General features: G+C 40.7%; 1 protein-coding gene across 7 annotated transcripts in view; it reads left to right on the top strand.

Annotated features, from left to right (window-relative positions):
* Positions 1–17,986, top strand: part of PDE1C (phosphodiesterase 1C) — a 569,208-nt gene that overhangs the window by 230,701 nt on the left and 320,521 nt on the right. For 5 of the 7 annotated variants that reach the window (XM_030933172.1, XM_010353326.2, XM_010353334.2 and 2 more), the window contains exon 3: positions 14,192–14,218. The exons of the other annotated variants lie outside the window; for them this stretch is intronic. In XM_030933172.1, coding sequence (XP_030789032.1) covers positions 14,192–14,218 — 27 coding nt within the window. The remainder of the gene's footprint in view (positions 1–14,191; positions 14,219–17,986) is intronic. 7 annotated transcript variants of the gene reach the window in all.

Genomic DNA, 17,986 nt, shown 5'->3' on the forward strand with positions numbered 1-17,986 from the left:
CTAATACCCTGTTGATGTACAGAGAAGTTAAGTGACTCTTCCAACCTACACAGCAAAGATGAGAAAAGCCATAGGCAAAAAAGCCTGGGCCTTTGGTTTTAAATTTCTTATTTAAGCCCTCTCTGTGTTTTCTTTCTATTTAACTGAATTTTAAAATGATATAATTAGTGTTCTGGCAACATGGGATTACTCAATTAACATTTACTGAGTGTCCATTAGGTGCCAGTCAGTTTGCTAAGCCCTGGGTTTGCAAAAGTAGGTAAGATACTTACCTGACTTTCAGCAATTTGAAGGCTAGTGGCAGAGACTGACATGAGTGCCTGGAGGTGATGAATATAGTTCCAGGGGGATGCGGGGGAAACTACCTCTACCTGGGAGGGCCAGAGAAGGTGTTACAGACTACAGTGAATTGTGTATTCATTCTAGCAGACTCATCAGAGTCATAAGGAATAAACTTGCTTAGACATTTTCATTAATGTCAGCCTTTTGCAAAAATGCAAAGAAACCTTTTACAAAGGTGAGAGAAAAACAAGGAGTCTTCCAGGCAGCCCATAATAAACTAGTTGAGATTTCTGAGCTGTTCTTATGGACTACTGGCAAAGCTGCTTGCACTTAATTGAGACATGGCTTGAGTTCTAATGAATCTTCTCTATGTTCATCACTCACTGAGAATTCCCCAAGAAGAGAATATGGTTGGGTCTATTTGCTGTCATGCAACATGGAGCTATTGGAGAGAAATCTCCCCTGTCCCCTCAGAAGTAGTTGGCCCCTGAATTGGTCCGGGTAACAGGATTACCTTCTCCTGCTAATCAATGCCTAAGAGCCTTACTTTCCTTAAAGGTTAATGTGTGGTATCCTCTTGCAGCTCATCTAGTGCAATATTGAGAGACAGATAGAAGTTTAGTCATGAGAGGTGATGCTGGAAAGGAAGGCAGGGGCCGGGTAGTAATACATGACATTTAAAAATTTTACTTTTTGTTTTACTCAAAATTATATATGCTCATAGTTTGAGGAGGTGAGTAATTGAACACATTTTGCTATACAACAAAAAAGTGCTGTGTTCTAGGTGTTCTTTCATATCTTCTAGAGAAATATATATATATTTTTATGATACATAATATTTTTAGAAGTTTGTGTTTTATCCTTTCAGTTATAAGAAATTGTTAAAAGATGTTAAGCTGGAGAGTAACAAAATTAGATTTGAATTTTAGGATTGTAATTCTGGGAAAAGGGTGGAGGACAGATTGGAGATGAGACTTGAGGCCTGGAGACCAGTTGGGGAAGATGCCTGATTTGGGGTAGTGCTGCTGAAGATGAAAGAACAGGGGGCATGTTTGAAGTGAGAATTGACAGAACATAGATTTAGAGCAGAGAAAGAAGAGTAGTTGTCTTGCAAGTTCTTTCAGCTTAGATGTCTCAGCGAATTTGGTGTTATTTGCCTCGTTAGGGACTATGGAGATTACAGCAGGCTTCGATAAAGCAGAATGATGAACTTTGGTGTAGATATGTTAAACTGGTAGCCTCTGGAATGTTCAAGTAGCTATTGGTGATGGCAATATGGAGCCATGGAAAGACCTTTGGCCTGGAGCGGTGGGTCTGAGAATCTTGGTTCTTAGTTAAATTCTTGCAAGGAGATGACCCAGGGAAGAGGGCATTGCCTGAATCTTAGCAGAAAAGCAATTCCAGAAGAATACTTTAAAAAATCATTGTTTGTTTCCTCCAGATTACATATTTAGGGTATTAATTTGTCCTTTTACTCTCCCATTCAATTGGAATTGACAGATCATTCAGCATATTTGTATTGGGTTTCCATTATGTACTAGGTGCTAGGAGCTTCAGAAGGGATCTGAAAATATCAGAAGAAAATCCTTACCATCAGGAAACTTAGAATATATTGAGGGAAACAAGATAGTTCTCATACATGTGAAAAGGTTAAAAATCAACAACAAAAGAGAGGGCAATAGTTAATTGCTGACTAAGTGATAGGGATGCTACATGCTAGGATTCAGAGAAAGGAGACATTTGTGTTTGAAGGACTGTTTTTGAGTCATTCTTTTCTTAATAAAGATCAAGTTAAATCTCTCTGAAATACATTCTTAATGTATACTAAAAGTGAAAAAATGTGAATATCAAAAGGGGTAAGTAGATTCTCACATTTACAGTGAAATTTTCTTTACTTGACTACTCATACAGTTTACTAGTACATCATCACTTGATTATTCTAGTTAATTACAAGCTAGTTAATTACAACTCAATATTTAGCAGCGGAGTGCTTAATATTTTGACTGAGCTCTACAGCATACCTCTGTCAGTTGGGAAGCAGCCCTCAGCAGATAGGTTTGCACATTACCATCTCTAGTTTTCAATCTTTAATTTTCTTTGGCTCATGGAAGACTACTTTCCTTGGTTTCCATTTCCCCACATGGAAGGAAAGTGTTTATAGGACCTTTGCTATTAGTTTTAATGGCAAAAACTGCAATTACTTTTGCACCAACTTAACAAATATAAGCCACATTAAAATAGACTGTGACAGCTTTGAGAATGACCATCATAGGTTTCTCACTAGCAATAAAAATGAATTCTACAACAAATGCAACACTTTATTTCTGGAGGAAATGTACTGAATTCATGTAAAGTGTTGGTATTCTTCAGGCTTTTACTGTACTCTTTATACAGAGTCCTCTTGACAGCTATTATTAAACAAAATAAATGAGTCTTAATGACCGTAAGAGAAAGCTAGATGTTCCTAGCTTGTGAGATTATGAAAAAACTTAGAGAATAATTCCATCCAGAAGATATAAAAATTGATAATTTTAGGTAATGAGTTTTATTTATATAGTTGAAGGATACACATCCATATGCAGAAAATTCAGTCATTCATTCACTTACCAAATATTTCTCAGGTACTTACTGTGTTCCTGGTGCTGTGCTAAGCACCAGGGAATTAGTGGGAAACAAGATAAAGGCTCCCTCCCTCGGGGGATGTTCAGTAGAGGAATATATTAAACAATATTTCCATAAATTACTACCTACTGTGACAAGTGCTGCAAGAAGTCCAGCACAGGAAGCTGTGAAAACATAGAAGAGAGGACCCAAACCTGGTCCAGGATTCAGAGAAGGTTTCTCTGAAGAAAAGACTGATGCTGAGACGTGAAGATTATGTAAGTAGTAGTTAAGTAGAGTTAGGGAAACGTATTCTAGGCATTTAAGGCCTGGGATGTTGATACCTGCAAAAATCTAAAGACAAGAAGGAGCATGGCCCCTCTGAGAAAATGAAAGAAGGCCACGAGGCTGCAGCACAGACTGGAAGGAGGGGAAGGCTCCAGACACAGCTGGAGAGGAGCCAGGTCCGACTTCATCCACCAGGGGGCCTCAGCAAGGGGAAGCCGTTATCAGTAGGCATGGACGTGAGAACTTTTTAGGAGGTAGACCCAACAGGACTTGAATATTGGGGATAAGGAAGAAAGTGGAATCAAGATCAACTCGCAGGTTTTTAGCTTGAATCCCCAGGTTCTATTTTCTTAGATTAGGATCACTGAGGGGGGAACACGTTTGCAGGTCTTGTCGTGGGTGGGAACAGAATGAGAGTTTAGTATGGGATGGGTTCAGTGTGGGATATACTGACTATGAGGAGAGATATGGGGAAGGCAAGAGCAGTTGGATAAGTCTGGAGATTAAACAGAAGGTCTGGAGATATAGTCTACAGCCCAGCAAAGTAAGCAGAAAAATTCTGTGTATATCTGAATGATGCCAAATATATCTATAAATTTTATAAGTAGAGAATACAGTTTAGTGTGACCCCTAAATAGTCTGAAGGAAGGTTTCAGAAGACCAAAAATTTATGTATATTTTCTCATTGGCATTTACTTTTTCAAAGTATTGGCATTTACTTAGGCCAGCTAGTAATCATAACTTTACTTGAAACTTATATTGACTAGTTAGTATCATGCCCATCACAACATAGGTTTGGAACAGAGACAGAAACCTGTATGGTCATTCCCAGTATTCCAAGGGCAGAAAGAGGCCATGACCCTGGGAGCCAAATGGGATGAGCCCTCATCACGGACCTTCTGGGAGGTAGAGGGCACATGCCATGGGGTTGAGACCTGAAGCCTGGAGCCTAGCCCGCTGCAGAAGGGCCAAGTGAAGCTGGGCTGTGTGGAGGCTCTCTGGGTCTGGCAAGAGGCCTTTCTGCAGTTTAGGTTCCATTAAGGGGACTTGGCCTCCCTGGGCCTGCTCCAGAGGTGCCTCCATGGATATGGCTGGGCCTTGTCTCCTGGAACAGTCCACAGTTCTGGCCACAATGCTCCCTCACTGCATCACCTCTGCCCATTCATGCCCTTTTTCTTCTCTTTAAGGCCTTCTATCTATTTTTCTACCCAAATCCAAGGACCCATTGTGGGGACCCAGTATTCAATGTTCTGCCAAAATACAGCTTTCCTTTCCCTTAAGGCCACCAGAAGAGCGATAATTTAGACAATCAGTATGAGAGTGCATGGAGCATTTTGTCTGAAAGTCACAATTGGATATCCAAAGACCATTAAACTGTTGTTTATCCAGATTCCAAACAAAGAAAATGCTTAAATAACCAAGTCTTTTCCTATACTCTAGAGATACATCTAGTAAACATGGTAGTGAAAGATTAATCTTTGAAAGCTCCTTCCAGATGTTTTAGGAGTAGTTCAAATTCAGACTAATATCCCGACACTTATTTTCGTCTGTCTCTCTGACTTTTGTCTAAGGATGACCCACAAAAGTTTATTGCATTTAGTATACCATTCCATGTGGGTGTCACTGGAAACCCTGTCTGCTAACTGTGAGGAATTATAAACACTTTCATAAATAAGGTCTTGCCTAGCTCATTAGTGAAATAGAAGGATTAATTATCATAAATCAAGCCTCATAAATGTTGTTTCAGAACTGCCATTCTGACTACAAAATCACTGACTGAAATTAGTCATTGGTAAAAAAATGAAAGAATCATTCAAAGCAACAATTTCTGGGGGATTTGGCATAGTTTCAGCGAAGGTAACTACTATAGCTCAGGAAAATTTGCTTCCAATGCTCATCTGATTTCAGTTGACAGAAGAGCTCAAAATGGTCCCAAGAAATGCATCTGCTAGTTGGCATTTTTTTCCCCTGTATTTTGGACAATGGGCTCATTTTGCCATATTTAAATTGTTGAGATTTACAGAGCGTGTGTTCAGGGAGGCTTACACAGATGATGCTACTACAAGATAGGATTTTAGAGGAAATAGGAAGGACTCATGCTCCCAAGGAGCCATGGCACTGACTCAAATTCACCTGGAATTGTAAATGACCAGCAGCTGCTTTCTGCCAGGAGTCGGTTTTGATAAGAGTTGGGAGGAAGGGCACAGAGTGGGGAGAGGGAAGGAACACTGCAGGAGTGGGTAGGGAAGGCTTAGAAAAATTAGACTGACATTGAAGTGAAACTCAGCAGAAGATTACAGTTTTTGTTCTGGCTAAATCTACAAGGGGAAAAACAAAGTGGAGGATTGAAACAGCTCTGTGGATAATTCAATTAGAAAAAACCCTACTCCTCCCCTAATTACAGGGATAGATCTGTGAAGAGTGAGATTTTGTCTTAATCCTTTGGATTTATCTCTACTTTGGCAGTGCCGTCACAGATATTAAGAGATATTTTTGCTTTTAGCTTTTCTCATTGATGTTTATTTAAGTAGAAGACGGGCTCCCAGGAAGAAGGTCGCAAAAATCGCTTCCATTCCCACCCACACAATTTTGCAGTACTTATAACACAGCAAGTGGTTGTAAATACGTGAATAGAGGACTAAATCAGTTATGCAAAAAACGTACTACTTGGGCTTCCACAAGCATGACATTTGCTTTCTATTTTCTTTCTCTAAAAACCTTTCCCTGTTTTTTCATTGGTGCCACTGATTAGCTCATTGCCGGCTTTAAGCAATAGACTTTTAGCTAGAAGGAAAGGAAATTGTGTTTGGTTTACTAAAAAAAATCTTGCCTTCCAAAGGAAGAATTCAGCTTTCTATGGGGAGGGGTCCCATTTGGGGCTTCTCAAATAGTAGTCCAAGTGCTGGAATTTTTAACCCAGGCTCATAAGAGAAGCAGGCATGAGCAGGAGATTTGATTTCTGTGTCTGGCCAGCTGTCTGTAGGCAGCCGAGGGGATGTGGAGGGAGAACAGTGAAGAGAGGGGCTGGCTTTGGGAGGACAGGAGCCCTGGGGCAACCTGGATCTGCCATGTGAGTTGGTGTAGCCCCAGGTGGGGCTTCCTGTGGGGTTATTTAGTTTGGAGTTACCTTCTCCTAGGGTTCTCTACTTTCCACTGCCTGGCCAGCACTAGGTAGAAATGCACTTGCTCCTAGGAAAGAGTAAAAAATTGACTGTCTTATTAACATCTCTGCTTCAGATTTGCATTCTCCCATTCTTTGGAGTCACCATCCCCAGCCGCAAACCACACTGTCAAAGCCTTCCTTCATGTGAATTTGATCTCATCACTTTTGGCTAAACATACTGGAGTTCTCTATCTTTGGGAGCTGGCTATCTCTGAATATGATCTTCCTTTTCTGAGAGAATTCAATGACAGTATGAGTCTGTAGAACAATTTTCTCTACTAGAAAACCTAGCTAATAAATTCCCTAGAATTTTTGTTTTTATTAGTTGTTTTTCTTTCCTAATGATTGGGCTGTTCAAGGTAAAAATGAGGTTTTTTTTTTTTTTTTTCATTGTATAATCTTTTTTTTTTTTCTTTTGGTCTTGCTTTGGACCTTTGGCCAAGCAGGAAAATACAATAATTGTGCACATGGAATTTCATTTCGTAGCTCATCAGTTAAATATTCGAGCTAGTAAGACAGGAGATTCTCTTACTCTGTTATCTCCTTTCTCACCCCTAAATATTCTTGTGGAAGGTGCCAAGAGACCACCAGTTTATATATATATTTTTTTCTCATTAGCATTTACTTGTTCAAAATGTGGGAAAGGCCAGAAAGCAATGGATAGCTTTGCAAAGTTAGTTTTTAATACGTGCATTATGGAAATGAAATCACTGGTAGGAATGAGAAGAAATGTACAAAGACTTTCTATTCTCAGTAGCATGTAGATTAATTCATACAAATGATGTAAGAGACCCATTAGAAGTTTCTAGGGATATCCAATTCTTTTCAATTTGTACCCTGCATGCCAATGAAAAACAAAACCAGAGGATCAGATGATCGTTCAGATCCTCACTCATTTCATGGTTATTTGTGACATTTTATCTCAGTCCACTTTCCCATGAGTGAAACATATGTGATCTGTAGTCATGAGAACCTGTAGTTAACTATATGAGCCTTGCTGTGCATTTTGTGTTTATCTGAGCCTGTCTTTTAATGTCCTGTCTCTTGAGGGAACTGAGGGCTGAGAACCAAGCTTTCCGAAGCTGTCTGTGTGTCGGCGGTCGTAGTGGTCTCTGGAGAAAAGAATGGAGACAGGATAGGACTTGGAGAAGAGTGAGTCATTGTTACCCAGAAACCCTGGAGAACGCTGAAGGCAGAGCTAGAATTCGTATTGTGTGTATGCAGTTGTTGCGTATTCAACTTCCCATACCAGGAAATCTTGTGCCCAACTGGGAGGTATCTTTCTGTCAACTTAGAAACAGAGCACAAGTTATGGTTTTTCAAAGCCAGCTTGTTAGAATATTAAGCCTATTTATAAACCTCATTATTGCAGCACCCATATGGCTCTTGCTCAAAGATACTCACTTTAAAAAAGTGAAAGACTGCCAGGAGCTTCATAATTTAGCATCAATGTTTAATTGACTCTCACTTATCCAGGCTATTAGAAACGATTTCCAAATCATCTGTTTGACTTTGGAGTACTTGATGCTTACATTTGACTGCAGGTGTGCCCAGTACTCTGGGAACTCCTAGCCATCAAAAAGCAAATAAAGACCCTTAAAAGCATCCTTGCTCCCACCTCACTGTTGTTTCTTGCTGTTTGCCTGCTTGTCTTTACTCTGCCCCTGACTGTGGACAGAATCACCCCTTAAGCTTGCTTAGTTTCATTCTTTATCTCCCTGACTGAGGGCAGGAGATGGAAAATGAAGTTCAGAGTCTAGAAGCTTCCACTTTATGACACTGCAGTGGAGAGCTTTGGGGAACCTATTTAAATATTGGAGGCCAGTGCTCTTTGCCCTTTAATGATGCTCCTGTTTCAAAATCTGCCTGTCAGGATGTGACCAGCTGGCTGTAAATGCACCGAAGCCGTTGAGGGGGGTTTTGGGGCTCATTTCCCCTGTTGTGCATAAGTGCATGCACACATACACATGCATCATTTAATACTTCTTGCGTAATCCACAGTTCTATTGAAACATTCCGGACTTAAATAGACATTGATTTTCAGTGAAGACCAGTGGTCCTTTAATTTACTTACGAGCTCAATGAGTATGGGCTAATCAATAATTCTAGTCATAGCACATGAGATCTCCGCATTGAGTTACAACTTCCTGAGACTGCTTAAGGATGTTGTGTAAGCAAGCCATTGGGCTCAGTTTTTAGGGAGTTATTGATAAAAAGGGCTTTTTTTGAAAGATAATTTTAGATATTTCTAAGGATTATTGTGATATCCAGTTCATAAGTACCCAGTTTTACTTTCTTTTTTTCCTGCCTTTTGGGCAATGGCTCAGCTTTGACATTTGAGAAGAGTGTGTGACTCTGCTAGGTTAAGTGGGACATTGCTGGGGTGGGTGGCAGGGTATACAGGCAGGCACAGGGCCCTTTAGGCATGGGAAAAGCTGGGCAGTGTTTCAGCTCATCCCCCTCTTAGCAGAACTGAGATTAGCACCTGCTTTCTTTGTGGTTCAAGTGTTCCAAGATAAGGAGAATTGGGAGTATCTAATTTTTCCATTCTAGAAAAGCAATCTTCAACCTTTTTTGTGACTTTTATAATCAATGAAAGACTTTTGATCAAGTAAGTTTTGAAAACCTACTGAATTATAATGTCATTATTGTTTATGCAGTACTACTGTTTTTAGTACAGTAGCTGAATCTTGAGCATTTCCAGGATGCCCAGCACTATACTAAATGCCCTGCATTCATCATTACATTTAACTCTCACATCACCCTGTAAAGCAGGCACTGCTGTTACCCAGATTTCACAGATGAGGAAACCGGTGGTTGGAGAAGTGATATAAGTTGCCAAAGATCATGCAGCCTGTCAGATACAATAAGTTGGAGAAGGGATTTAAGCTCAGGCAAGTGATCTTAACCAGTATGCTGTAATGCCTCTCCTTAGAAAAACAGAAACAACAAACAGATGAACCCGTGTGTGTGTGTGTGTGTGTGTGTGTGTGTGTGTGTGTGCGTGCGTGTGCTCGCGCGCGCGCGCGGGTGTGTGTGTGTGTGTGAGAGAGAGAGAGAGAACAGTAGAGCTCATTCCAGGGAACAGACGTTGCAAAGCGCCACTCTAGACCTTCTTTGAAGTGGTGTCCTCAGCCTGGTCTTGTAAAGATGCCCTTGCCTTCTCTCTCAGCATAAAGCTGGCCTCTCCATCTCCCACCCTACCAACTTTGCCAGGTCCCAGAACACAACAGCTCTTTGTCATTCTCTACTTTCGACATCAGCTTGGTCTAGCTACATGAAATCTTGAGGTTTGTAGTGTGTTGTTTCAAGTTTCAAAACATTATAAATTTAAATTAAATTTTAGAAACAAATTTTAAAAGCAGGCCAGGAATGGTGACTCACACCTATAATCCCAACACTTTGAGAGGCCGAGGGAGGCAGATCACTTGAGGTCACGAGTTCGAGACCAGTCTGGCCAACATGGTGAAACCCCATCTCCACTAAAAATACAAAAATTAGCTGGGCGTGGTGGTGTGCTCCTGTCATCCCAGCTATTCATAGGCTGAGGCAGGAGATTTGCTTGAACCCAGGAGGAGAAGGTTGCAGTGAGCCAAGACTGCACCACTGCACTCCAGCCTGGGCAACAGAGTGAGATTCCCTCTCAAAAACAAAACAAAACAAAACAAAACAAAACAAAACAAAACAAAACAAATTTCCTTTGTCTTTCAGATTTGAGTCAGGGATTCTGTTGAAGTTCTTAAAAATAGAAGGCCAAGAATAAACTGGGGTTTTTTTTTTCCCAGCTCATTTCCTGCATTTGGGTGGCCAGAACGCAGTATGTTTTATTGTTATTAATTTTATTTTGGTTTTGTCTAGTGTCTAAGTTTCTTGGTAGTATCTTTTGCCTTCTTTGTATAAATTCCTTAATTTTCTTCGAAGGCTTCAGAATTTGCCTTCTTTCTCAGCCACTTTAAGGTTCTGTATCCTTAGGTAAGTTACTTAATCTCTCTGAGACTCACTTCTGTCAGGTGGAAAGTGGGTAGAACCTCTCAGGGTTTGTAGGAGTTGTAAGTGAGTTAACTTGTGTAAGAGGAATGGAACAGAGGAGGTGCTCAACAAATGTGAGCTCCCCAGCCTTCTCATTGCTTTCCCCCTGTATGTAGGAAACCACAGCTATGGTGGATGTCCTCACTGCTCATTATAAATCATTGCTTAGTAGAAGGAAAAAGAAGAAAATGAAACCATTTTTGATTAATTTTTGGGTAAATGCATTCATGAATTCAATAACAACATATTGAGCAGTTGCCATTTGCTGAGCACTATGTGTTAGACAAGGAAGAAACACTAGCAGATGTCAGGTAAGCCATCATTCTTCCCACAAGCATAAAAGATCATGACGATGAGCAGTCATAAGTGCAATGTGGTGGGTAAGCTCCGGCCACTATGGGACACACAGAAGGAGTGTTACCCAGTTTGGGAGGCCCTAGAAGGTCTTTGGAAATGATGTTTCAGTTGAGAACTGAAGGATGAGTAGGGGTCAGTCAGGCCTTACCAATCTTGCACATTCAGAATAATCTGAGAGTTGGATCTTGAGTAATTTTTATGAGTTGCATTTTCTCTTGTGCTTTAAGAGCTAACCTCCAAACCCCATTGTAAGATGACACCATTTGGGTTGATTTTAGGGCTATGTCTAGACGGGAGAAGATTGAAGGGGGAAACTTTACAATATCTGAAGCTAGGAATATATCTGTGAATGTGGGGAGTGTCAGGAAGGTGAGTTGGACTGAAAATCAGACTTCTGGTCTGTCTTTCTTTGTGTCTACCAGATGCACAACCCATCTTTTGATGTGTATGGATGACAGTTGCAAATAGTTCATTTATTTAGCCAACCATGTGCCAGTTAATGTGCATGCCCTTGGGATAGATATAGGGATGCATATGACAGACCTCTGACCTCAAGAAGCTCAGAACAAGGGACCAAGGGGCCAAAAAGTCTTAGAATGCCTCTTACATGGCAGGCACACTACATGACAAATTTAATACATTATCTCATTTGAGATCATCTCATCCATTTCATAGATGAGGAAATGAAAGCTTGATTTAGCACAGAGCTTGCCTGAGGTCTCACAGCTAGTGAGGGTGAAGTTGGGTTTTTGAGCCAGGTCTGTCACACTCCAGAGCCCTGTTGCCTTTCCACAAAATCACAGACATGAGACAATGCAGTGCCATGGAGAATGGTGTCAGAGAGGTTTCAGCATGCTGTGGGAGCACAGAAGAGGGTGTGTAATGTGGCTTCTCACAAGAGGTGACCCTCCCCCTGGGTATCATCTTTTTCTAAAATATAAATTTTATTACTCTTCCCACTTAACTCTGTCCTTAGCACTTGCCAGCCTTGTTTCCTGCTACCTCACTCTATAGTCCCTGCTTGCTGGGCTGGTTTGAGACCATGAGGCATGCCCTCTGTTTCTGCTTGCCATATACTTCCATGTTTCTTCCTGCTGACATTTCACCCATCAATCAAGACTACCTCTTTCACAAAGCTTCCCTGAGCGATCCCTTGTGTTTGCACTTTAGGTGCATGTCTTAACTTCCTGTTTAGAATTTGCATTCTTTCAGAGAGGGGATCCTACAGAGTTATGAGGATTAGAAAAGTATATTAAGTGCTTATTGCTAGTAGGTGCTGAAAATGAAGCTTTTCTTATTTTTGTTTATCTTTGATTCTTTCAGAACTCCAAGCAGTGCCTTTATATATTTCCTTGGCAAGTGCTGGGAGAATTCTGTGGAAATCAATAGCAAGGGCTGTCTTCTTCTGACCTCCGAAGATACTGTCTGCTGATAGGATTAGTTCGGCTTCTGAGTAGAGGCTAGGGGCATTCTTCTTTTCCAACTGCCCCCTTGCCTTTGGACCCTGTATACGCTCAATGGGTTATTTTTTTCGTCTTGCCAGCTGTGCCTTATATCAGTTTATTAGACTGCTATGCTAATGAGTCCAAGGGCACAGGTCACACCCACAGATCACTGTGCTCCCTGCCTGAGGGTGAAGCTTCTGCCCTTGGCTGCTGCCTGGAAAGTGTGAGCTGTCATTGGTGACAGGGTCCAGGTGCGAGAGAGTGATCAGTGCACATGCATCACAGCTTTTGTGGAGAGTATGAGGTAAACCACACAAAGAACTTGCCCTTGGGGAGCTCACATTCTGGTGAATTATCTCATTTATTTCTGATAACAAGGTCTCAGAAGAGGGGCTCTGATTCTTCCCACTTTATATACAAAGAAACTGAGGTTCATGGGGATTTAATAACTAGTCCAGCATTGTAAAGCTAAGTGCTAGAGCCAAGATTGGAACATGGGTAGTTTGCTTGAAAGGCCAAGCCTTAATCCACTTTTAGTCAATCTTCCTCCCTATTATATGTGATATAATTGAAACATGGAAATATCTCTATATAGTCCTGTATTTGTATATATCTTTATATGTAACTATATAGGTGTATCCATATTTTAATATTTTTTCTATTATAATACTCACTCTTTAAAGAAAATTTGGAAAATTCATAAAACTAAAAAGGAGTGATTTATTATCCTACTACCCTGGAGTCATGGTTGTCATTTTTGTGTGTCTCCTTTAAGATAAATAGATATCAGTACATATCCAGTCAAGACCACACTGTAGGTTCTGTGTTACATGCTGCTTTACACGCCTGACACTGCCCTGTGTGATTTCATTTTAACAGAGATGTAACAGGTCCTAGTGATTCTCAATTTGAAACCTCTTTAGTTTACAAAAAAATATGGTGCACAGCTCTCCATTAGCAAATCAAGGGTTTGCTTCCTGGGTACAGTGACTGTAATGGAAGTGCAGGTGCGGAACTAAAGTCTACTGGGAAACATTGTACTTCCTGGATATACTACAAGGAGATGGATTTTCTCTCCTTAGCACTTCCTCTCCTCTAATCCTCTCCAGTGCTGAGCCTATTGAAACTCTTTCAAGGGTCTTCAGAGTCTACAAAAATTGACCCACACATGAAGAACGTTGGGATATTGGGACAACATACATTTTATGGCCATTTTCCCCTTGTCTGCCACTCTGACCTAGGTCAGAGCAGATGTTACTAGCTTCATGTGATAGATTAAGAAGCCTCATGCACAAGATTTGCCTAAGGCTAAATGACTGTAAATAGCAGAGGTGGGCTGGAACTGGGTCTCTTCTGCTTCCTGGGGGCGGTTCCTAATGCTGGTTCCTAATGCTCTTCTCAACATTTGCTTCTAGACTTTCTCATTGTCCCTTTCCTCACTTCTTTTTTTGAAGACCTTATGTCTCATCTCATCGTTTAGCTGCATGCTTGCACATTTACATTAAAAAAGGCACATCTTTAAAGGGACCTCAGTGCTAGATGTTGGGGATAATAGTAACAATAGTGACAACATAAATAACTGATAATTATTCACCATTTAACCCATTTAATATGTGCTAGACAAAAGAGATGTTTTGTAAGTGTGTGTTCATTTACTCTGCAAGAACCTCATGAACCTGGTAAAGGAAGGATTGAGGTTTGAACCTAGATTTTGTGGTCTTTAAAGCCTGACCTCAACTAAAATGCCATGGAACCTTCAAAAGGAAAAGCGAGGAACATGGGAGCAGAGCCACTGAGCTCTTGGGATGCTATTTTTTACTGTAAAGGCTTAGGTTCTGTACTTCTGACTACAATGTAACACAGCATTCCCAAACTTTTAACTAGGCTTTGAAACCCATAAGCTTCACAGAGAAACCCCCCTAAGAAGTGTTGACCTCCATGCCCATCCCCACTGAAGTAATCCCTTTCTTACCCACTGCCTGCCACAACCCTTTTCTGATATGTGTTTATGCCTCTTTTCCTACAGGAGGAAATATAAGAAAACGTCCCAGAGGTAAGAACATCTTTCTGAGCTGCAACTGGTTGATGCATTTGTGGCCCAGCTCTTCACAAGTCTGGGTCATGGTGGACTGGAATTGTAATAAACAGGCTCTTGGTTCTTTCTCCGCATGTTGCCTGCTTTATCTCCAATCGTGACTGCTGCTGTAATTAGAAATTGATTGCAGGCATCTAGTGAGGCACAGTAGGTGGATGCCTTCACATGAGAGTGGATCCTGTGGGCTCAAAAGCTTGTTACTGCCATGCTGTCTAGAGATTTTCCTAAAACCTTGACCAGAGAGTGATTGGGCTGGCAGGGACTGAGGGTTTATGGATGGGGAGCACAAAGCGGTCTTTATATGCATGTTTAGTTTCTGAATTCTTTGTCTCAGACTCTCCTTGCTGATTTGCCTGATTTGCTGACAAAATGCTGTTGAGCTCAAAGCACAGGTACAGATTCCTTTAAGGGCAGTGGCAGTCTTTCGATTTGACTGTGGAAAGGGTAATTTTAACTAGAATGACATCTGTCATCATCCCACATGTGCACAGCCTGCCTCTGGGCTGTGCTTTGCAGACTCTTTGGCATAAGGTGCCATGAAGGATCAGTTGGTCACTGGCCCTGACCTATGTTGCTATTAAACATTGGACTTAAATCTTCCGTATTTATAGTTCAAAAATGACTTACCAGGTTTTTGAGTATATGGCCTCCTAGGTCCAATGGGAAGCCCATTTTTCAGTGCATATGTGATTTTCATTCCCCATTACAGTACCCGTTGACAGATGTAGTTTGCTGACTTGGTGGAACAGCATGTATATTTGTGCATGCACATAAGTTGTGACTATAGAATAATGAAATGAGCTTAGGAAATGTCATGTACTTCCTGGTGGAATTTATTCATTGGTTCATCTTTTAAAAATTATATATATCTAAAGTGTATGATATGTTTCCTTGTATATATATACATACACATAGTGAAGTCATTACAGTTAAGCAAATTAACATATTCATCACCTCACGTTGTTCATTCATTGGTTCATTTTGTATACACTGCTTTCTGTTTTTTACAATGATTTCTCACAAATTTGATTGAACAATAATGGCACAGATGGTCTTCCATGACCTCTTTTATTTCTCCAGTGTCATCTCTTGCTACTTCCAACCTCTATCTTTATTCTCTAAACCTTAGCTATGACTCTCCATCAAAGTTGGGATTCTAAAGGTCCAGCTGATCATGGTTGTTTTCTTAGGAAGAGTTTTCATAAACTTTTAGTAAGCATATTATCTTAGGCTTATCTAGGGGTGTAGACCTCATGTATGTTAGTCTTTTCTTGAGTTAGGTGGTCCATAAGATTATAATGGTGCTAAAAAATTCCTATTGCTTAGTGACACAGTAGTTGCAGTAACATTGTAGTACAATGCATTAGCTTTTCTATGTTTAGATATATTTAGATACCCACATTATTATCATTGTGTTACTGTTGCCCACAGTATTAAGGACAGTAGTATGCTGTACAGGTTTGTAGCCTAGGAGCAACAGGCTATACCACACAGCCTAGTCATGTAGTAGGCTATACCATTTAGGTTTGTGTAAATACACCTGATTTTCACACAATGCCAATATTGCCTAATGACACATTTATTATCATGTAACTCCATTGTTATGTTCTGGAATATTTATTCTTTTTATTGGGAAGAATTTGGAAATAAAGTTGCTTAGACCTTTTGCTCACCAAGCATTTGAAGCCCACAATTCAATCTAGAAGGCCTGTGTCTGCTTTCATTGTACTTAATTGGGTGTTAGGGAAGTAAACAGATTACATGTGGATTAAAAAAATGATTAATGCAATTAAACTTTGCCAGTAGGTTTCAACAATGGCAGTTGTAGCTGACCACTTTAGTTTCGCCTTTTCTTTTCTTTTTTTTTCTTTTTTTTTGAGAGGGAGTCTTGCTCTGCCACCCAGGCTGGAGTGCAGTGGCCGGATCTCAGCTCACTGCAAGCTCCGCCTCCCGGGTTTACGCCATTCTCCTGCCTCAGCCTCCAGAGTAGCTGGGACTACAGGCGCCCGCCTCCTCGCCCGGCTAGTTTTTTGTATTTTTAAGTAGAGACAGGGTTTCACCGTATTAGCCAGGATGGTCTCGATCTCCTGACCTCGTGATCCGCCCGTCTCGGCCTCCCAAAGTGCTGGGATTACAGGCTTGAGCCACCGCGCCCGGCCCCTAGTTTTGCCTTTTCTAATGAGCATCGTCTCACAGTAGAGATTCCTGTGTTGCATGGTCTCCTCCAGGGGTGTCCAATGGAGAGAACACGGTCATGAGTTCTAGTTTCTGCTTCCAGTTGGGCCAATAAAGCCCCTTCCTCATCCCTCTTTTATTCTTATCACTATAGACAGAAACTAAAAATCATGGCTTCAGCCTGCCAAAAGCCTAAAATAAAACAAAACAACAACAACAACAAAATAAGGTGGGCTGAGCAAAATTGGGTCCAAAGGAGTGGTACTATAATTTGATATGCAGCATAGAGTGCACCAGTCATTGAGAGGAAAATGAACTAAAACTTGAAAGCTTCCTGGAGATTGCGTACTTTTCTAAATATAGTGAGCTTGTACAGATGGCTAAACAATTCTGTCTTGTTCAGGTTCGTTGGACTCACGGTAGTAATTGCATGTGAACCACTGAGCAGGATGTAAATTAATCACTCAGATTAGAGGGCACAGTAGTCTTCAGTAGTAAAAAGTAATTTATCATTTTCACATGTACTTAATCTGGAGTATGAGGTGCTTCAAAGTTGCCTCAATTTTATTTTAAGGAGAGAGACTTAGACAGTGAGAGGAAGTTTTACAAGAGAGCTGCTCAAACCTGTCAAGGTTCAAATTACAATGTCAATTTTGTTTTGAAAGTGTGTTTTTTGCATATCTGATGTGAATGCTGTTGCATTTTTTATTTTGTCAGTGTAATGAAAAATAAGCCAATTGCATTGAACAAGCTTTATTGAAGTCATTTAAAGTGTGAATTAATAGAGGATCAGTTTGAGCTCTTCTAGTTTTAATGAGATACATATTTTTATATGAAGTAGATCCATGTGCTTCTGATCCATCACTGAATTACAAACCATCCTCAACTTAGTGGCTTAAAATAACTTTTATTCTGCTCATAATTTTGTAGGTCAGGAATTCAGGAAGGACTTGGCTGGCTGGTTTGAATCTGATCCACCTGGTGTCAACTGGGGCTGCTGGGGATGGAGACTCCACTTCCAAGATAGTGTCTTTGCTCACATGTTAGGAGTCTTGGTGCTCTTTGTTTCTTGCACTCTCCCTCTTTATTTTTTTCTCTCTCTCCCTGTCTCCCCACATGGCTTTTGTCCTCCTGGGTGCTTCCATCTGGCTTGGACTTCTTACTACATGGTGGTCTCAGGGCAATTGCACTTATCTGGTTTCTTAGGTTAAGTGTTCTAACAGACAGGAAGTAAAAGCTGCTAGTCTCTTAATTATGGCCTGGGTCCAAAAGTGGGCACAGCATCACTTCTGCTGTGTCTTATTGGTCAAGCTATCACTGAACCTACCCATTCAAGGGAATGGAACATAGACTAAATCTCTTGTTAAAAGAAGTGTTAAGAAAATTTCCAGCCTTCTCTAATCCATATAGCAAACCGTCAGCCTTTTTCAGAATAATCTTGCTTGAGACCTTCTCTGGGGATCTGTAGATTTGGAGTAGGTGGATTCCTCATTTGATGAATGGTAGACAATTTTGAATATATTTCGACACCCCCCGTCAAGTAATGGTCTG

Source organism: Rhinopithecus roxellana, chromosome 6 (genome assembly GCF_007565055.1).
Source record: "Rhinopithecus roxellana isolate Shanxi Qingling chromosome 6, ASM756505v1, whole genome shotgun sequence".
NCBI lineage: Eukaryota > Metazoa > Chordata > Mammalia > Primates > Cercopithecidae > Rhinopithecus > Rhinopithecus roxellana.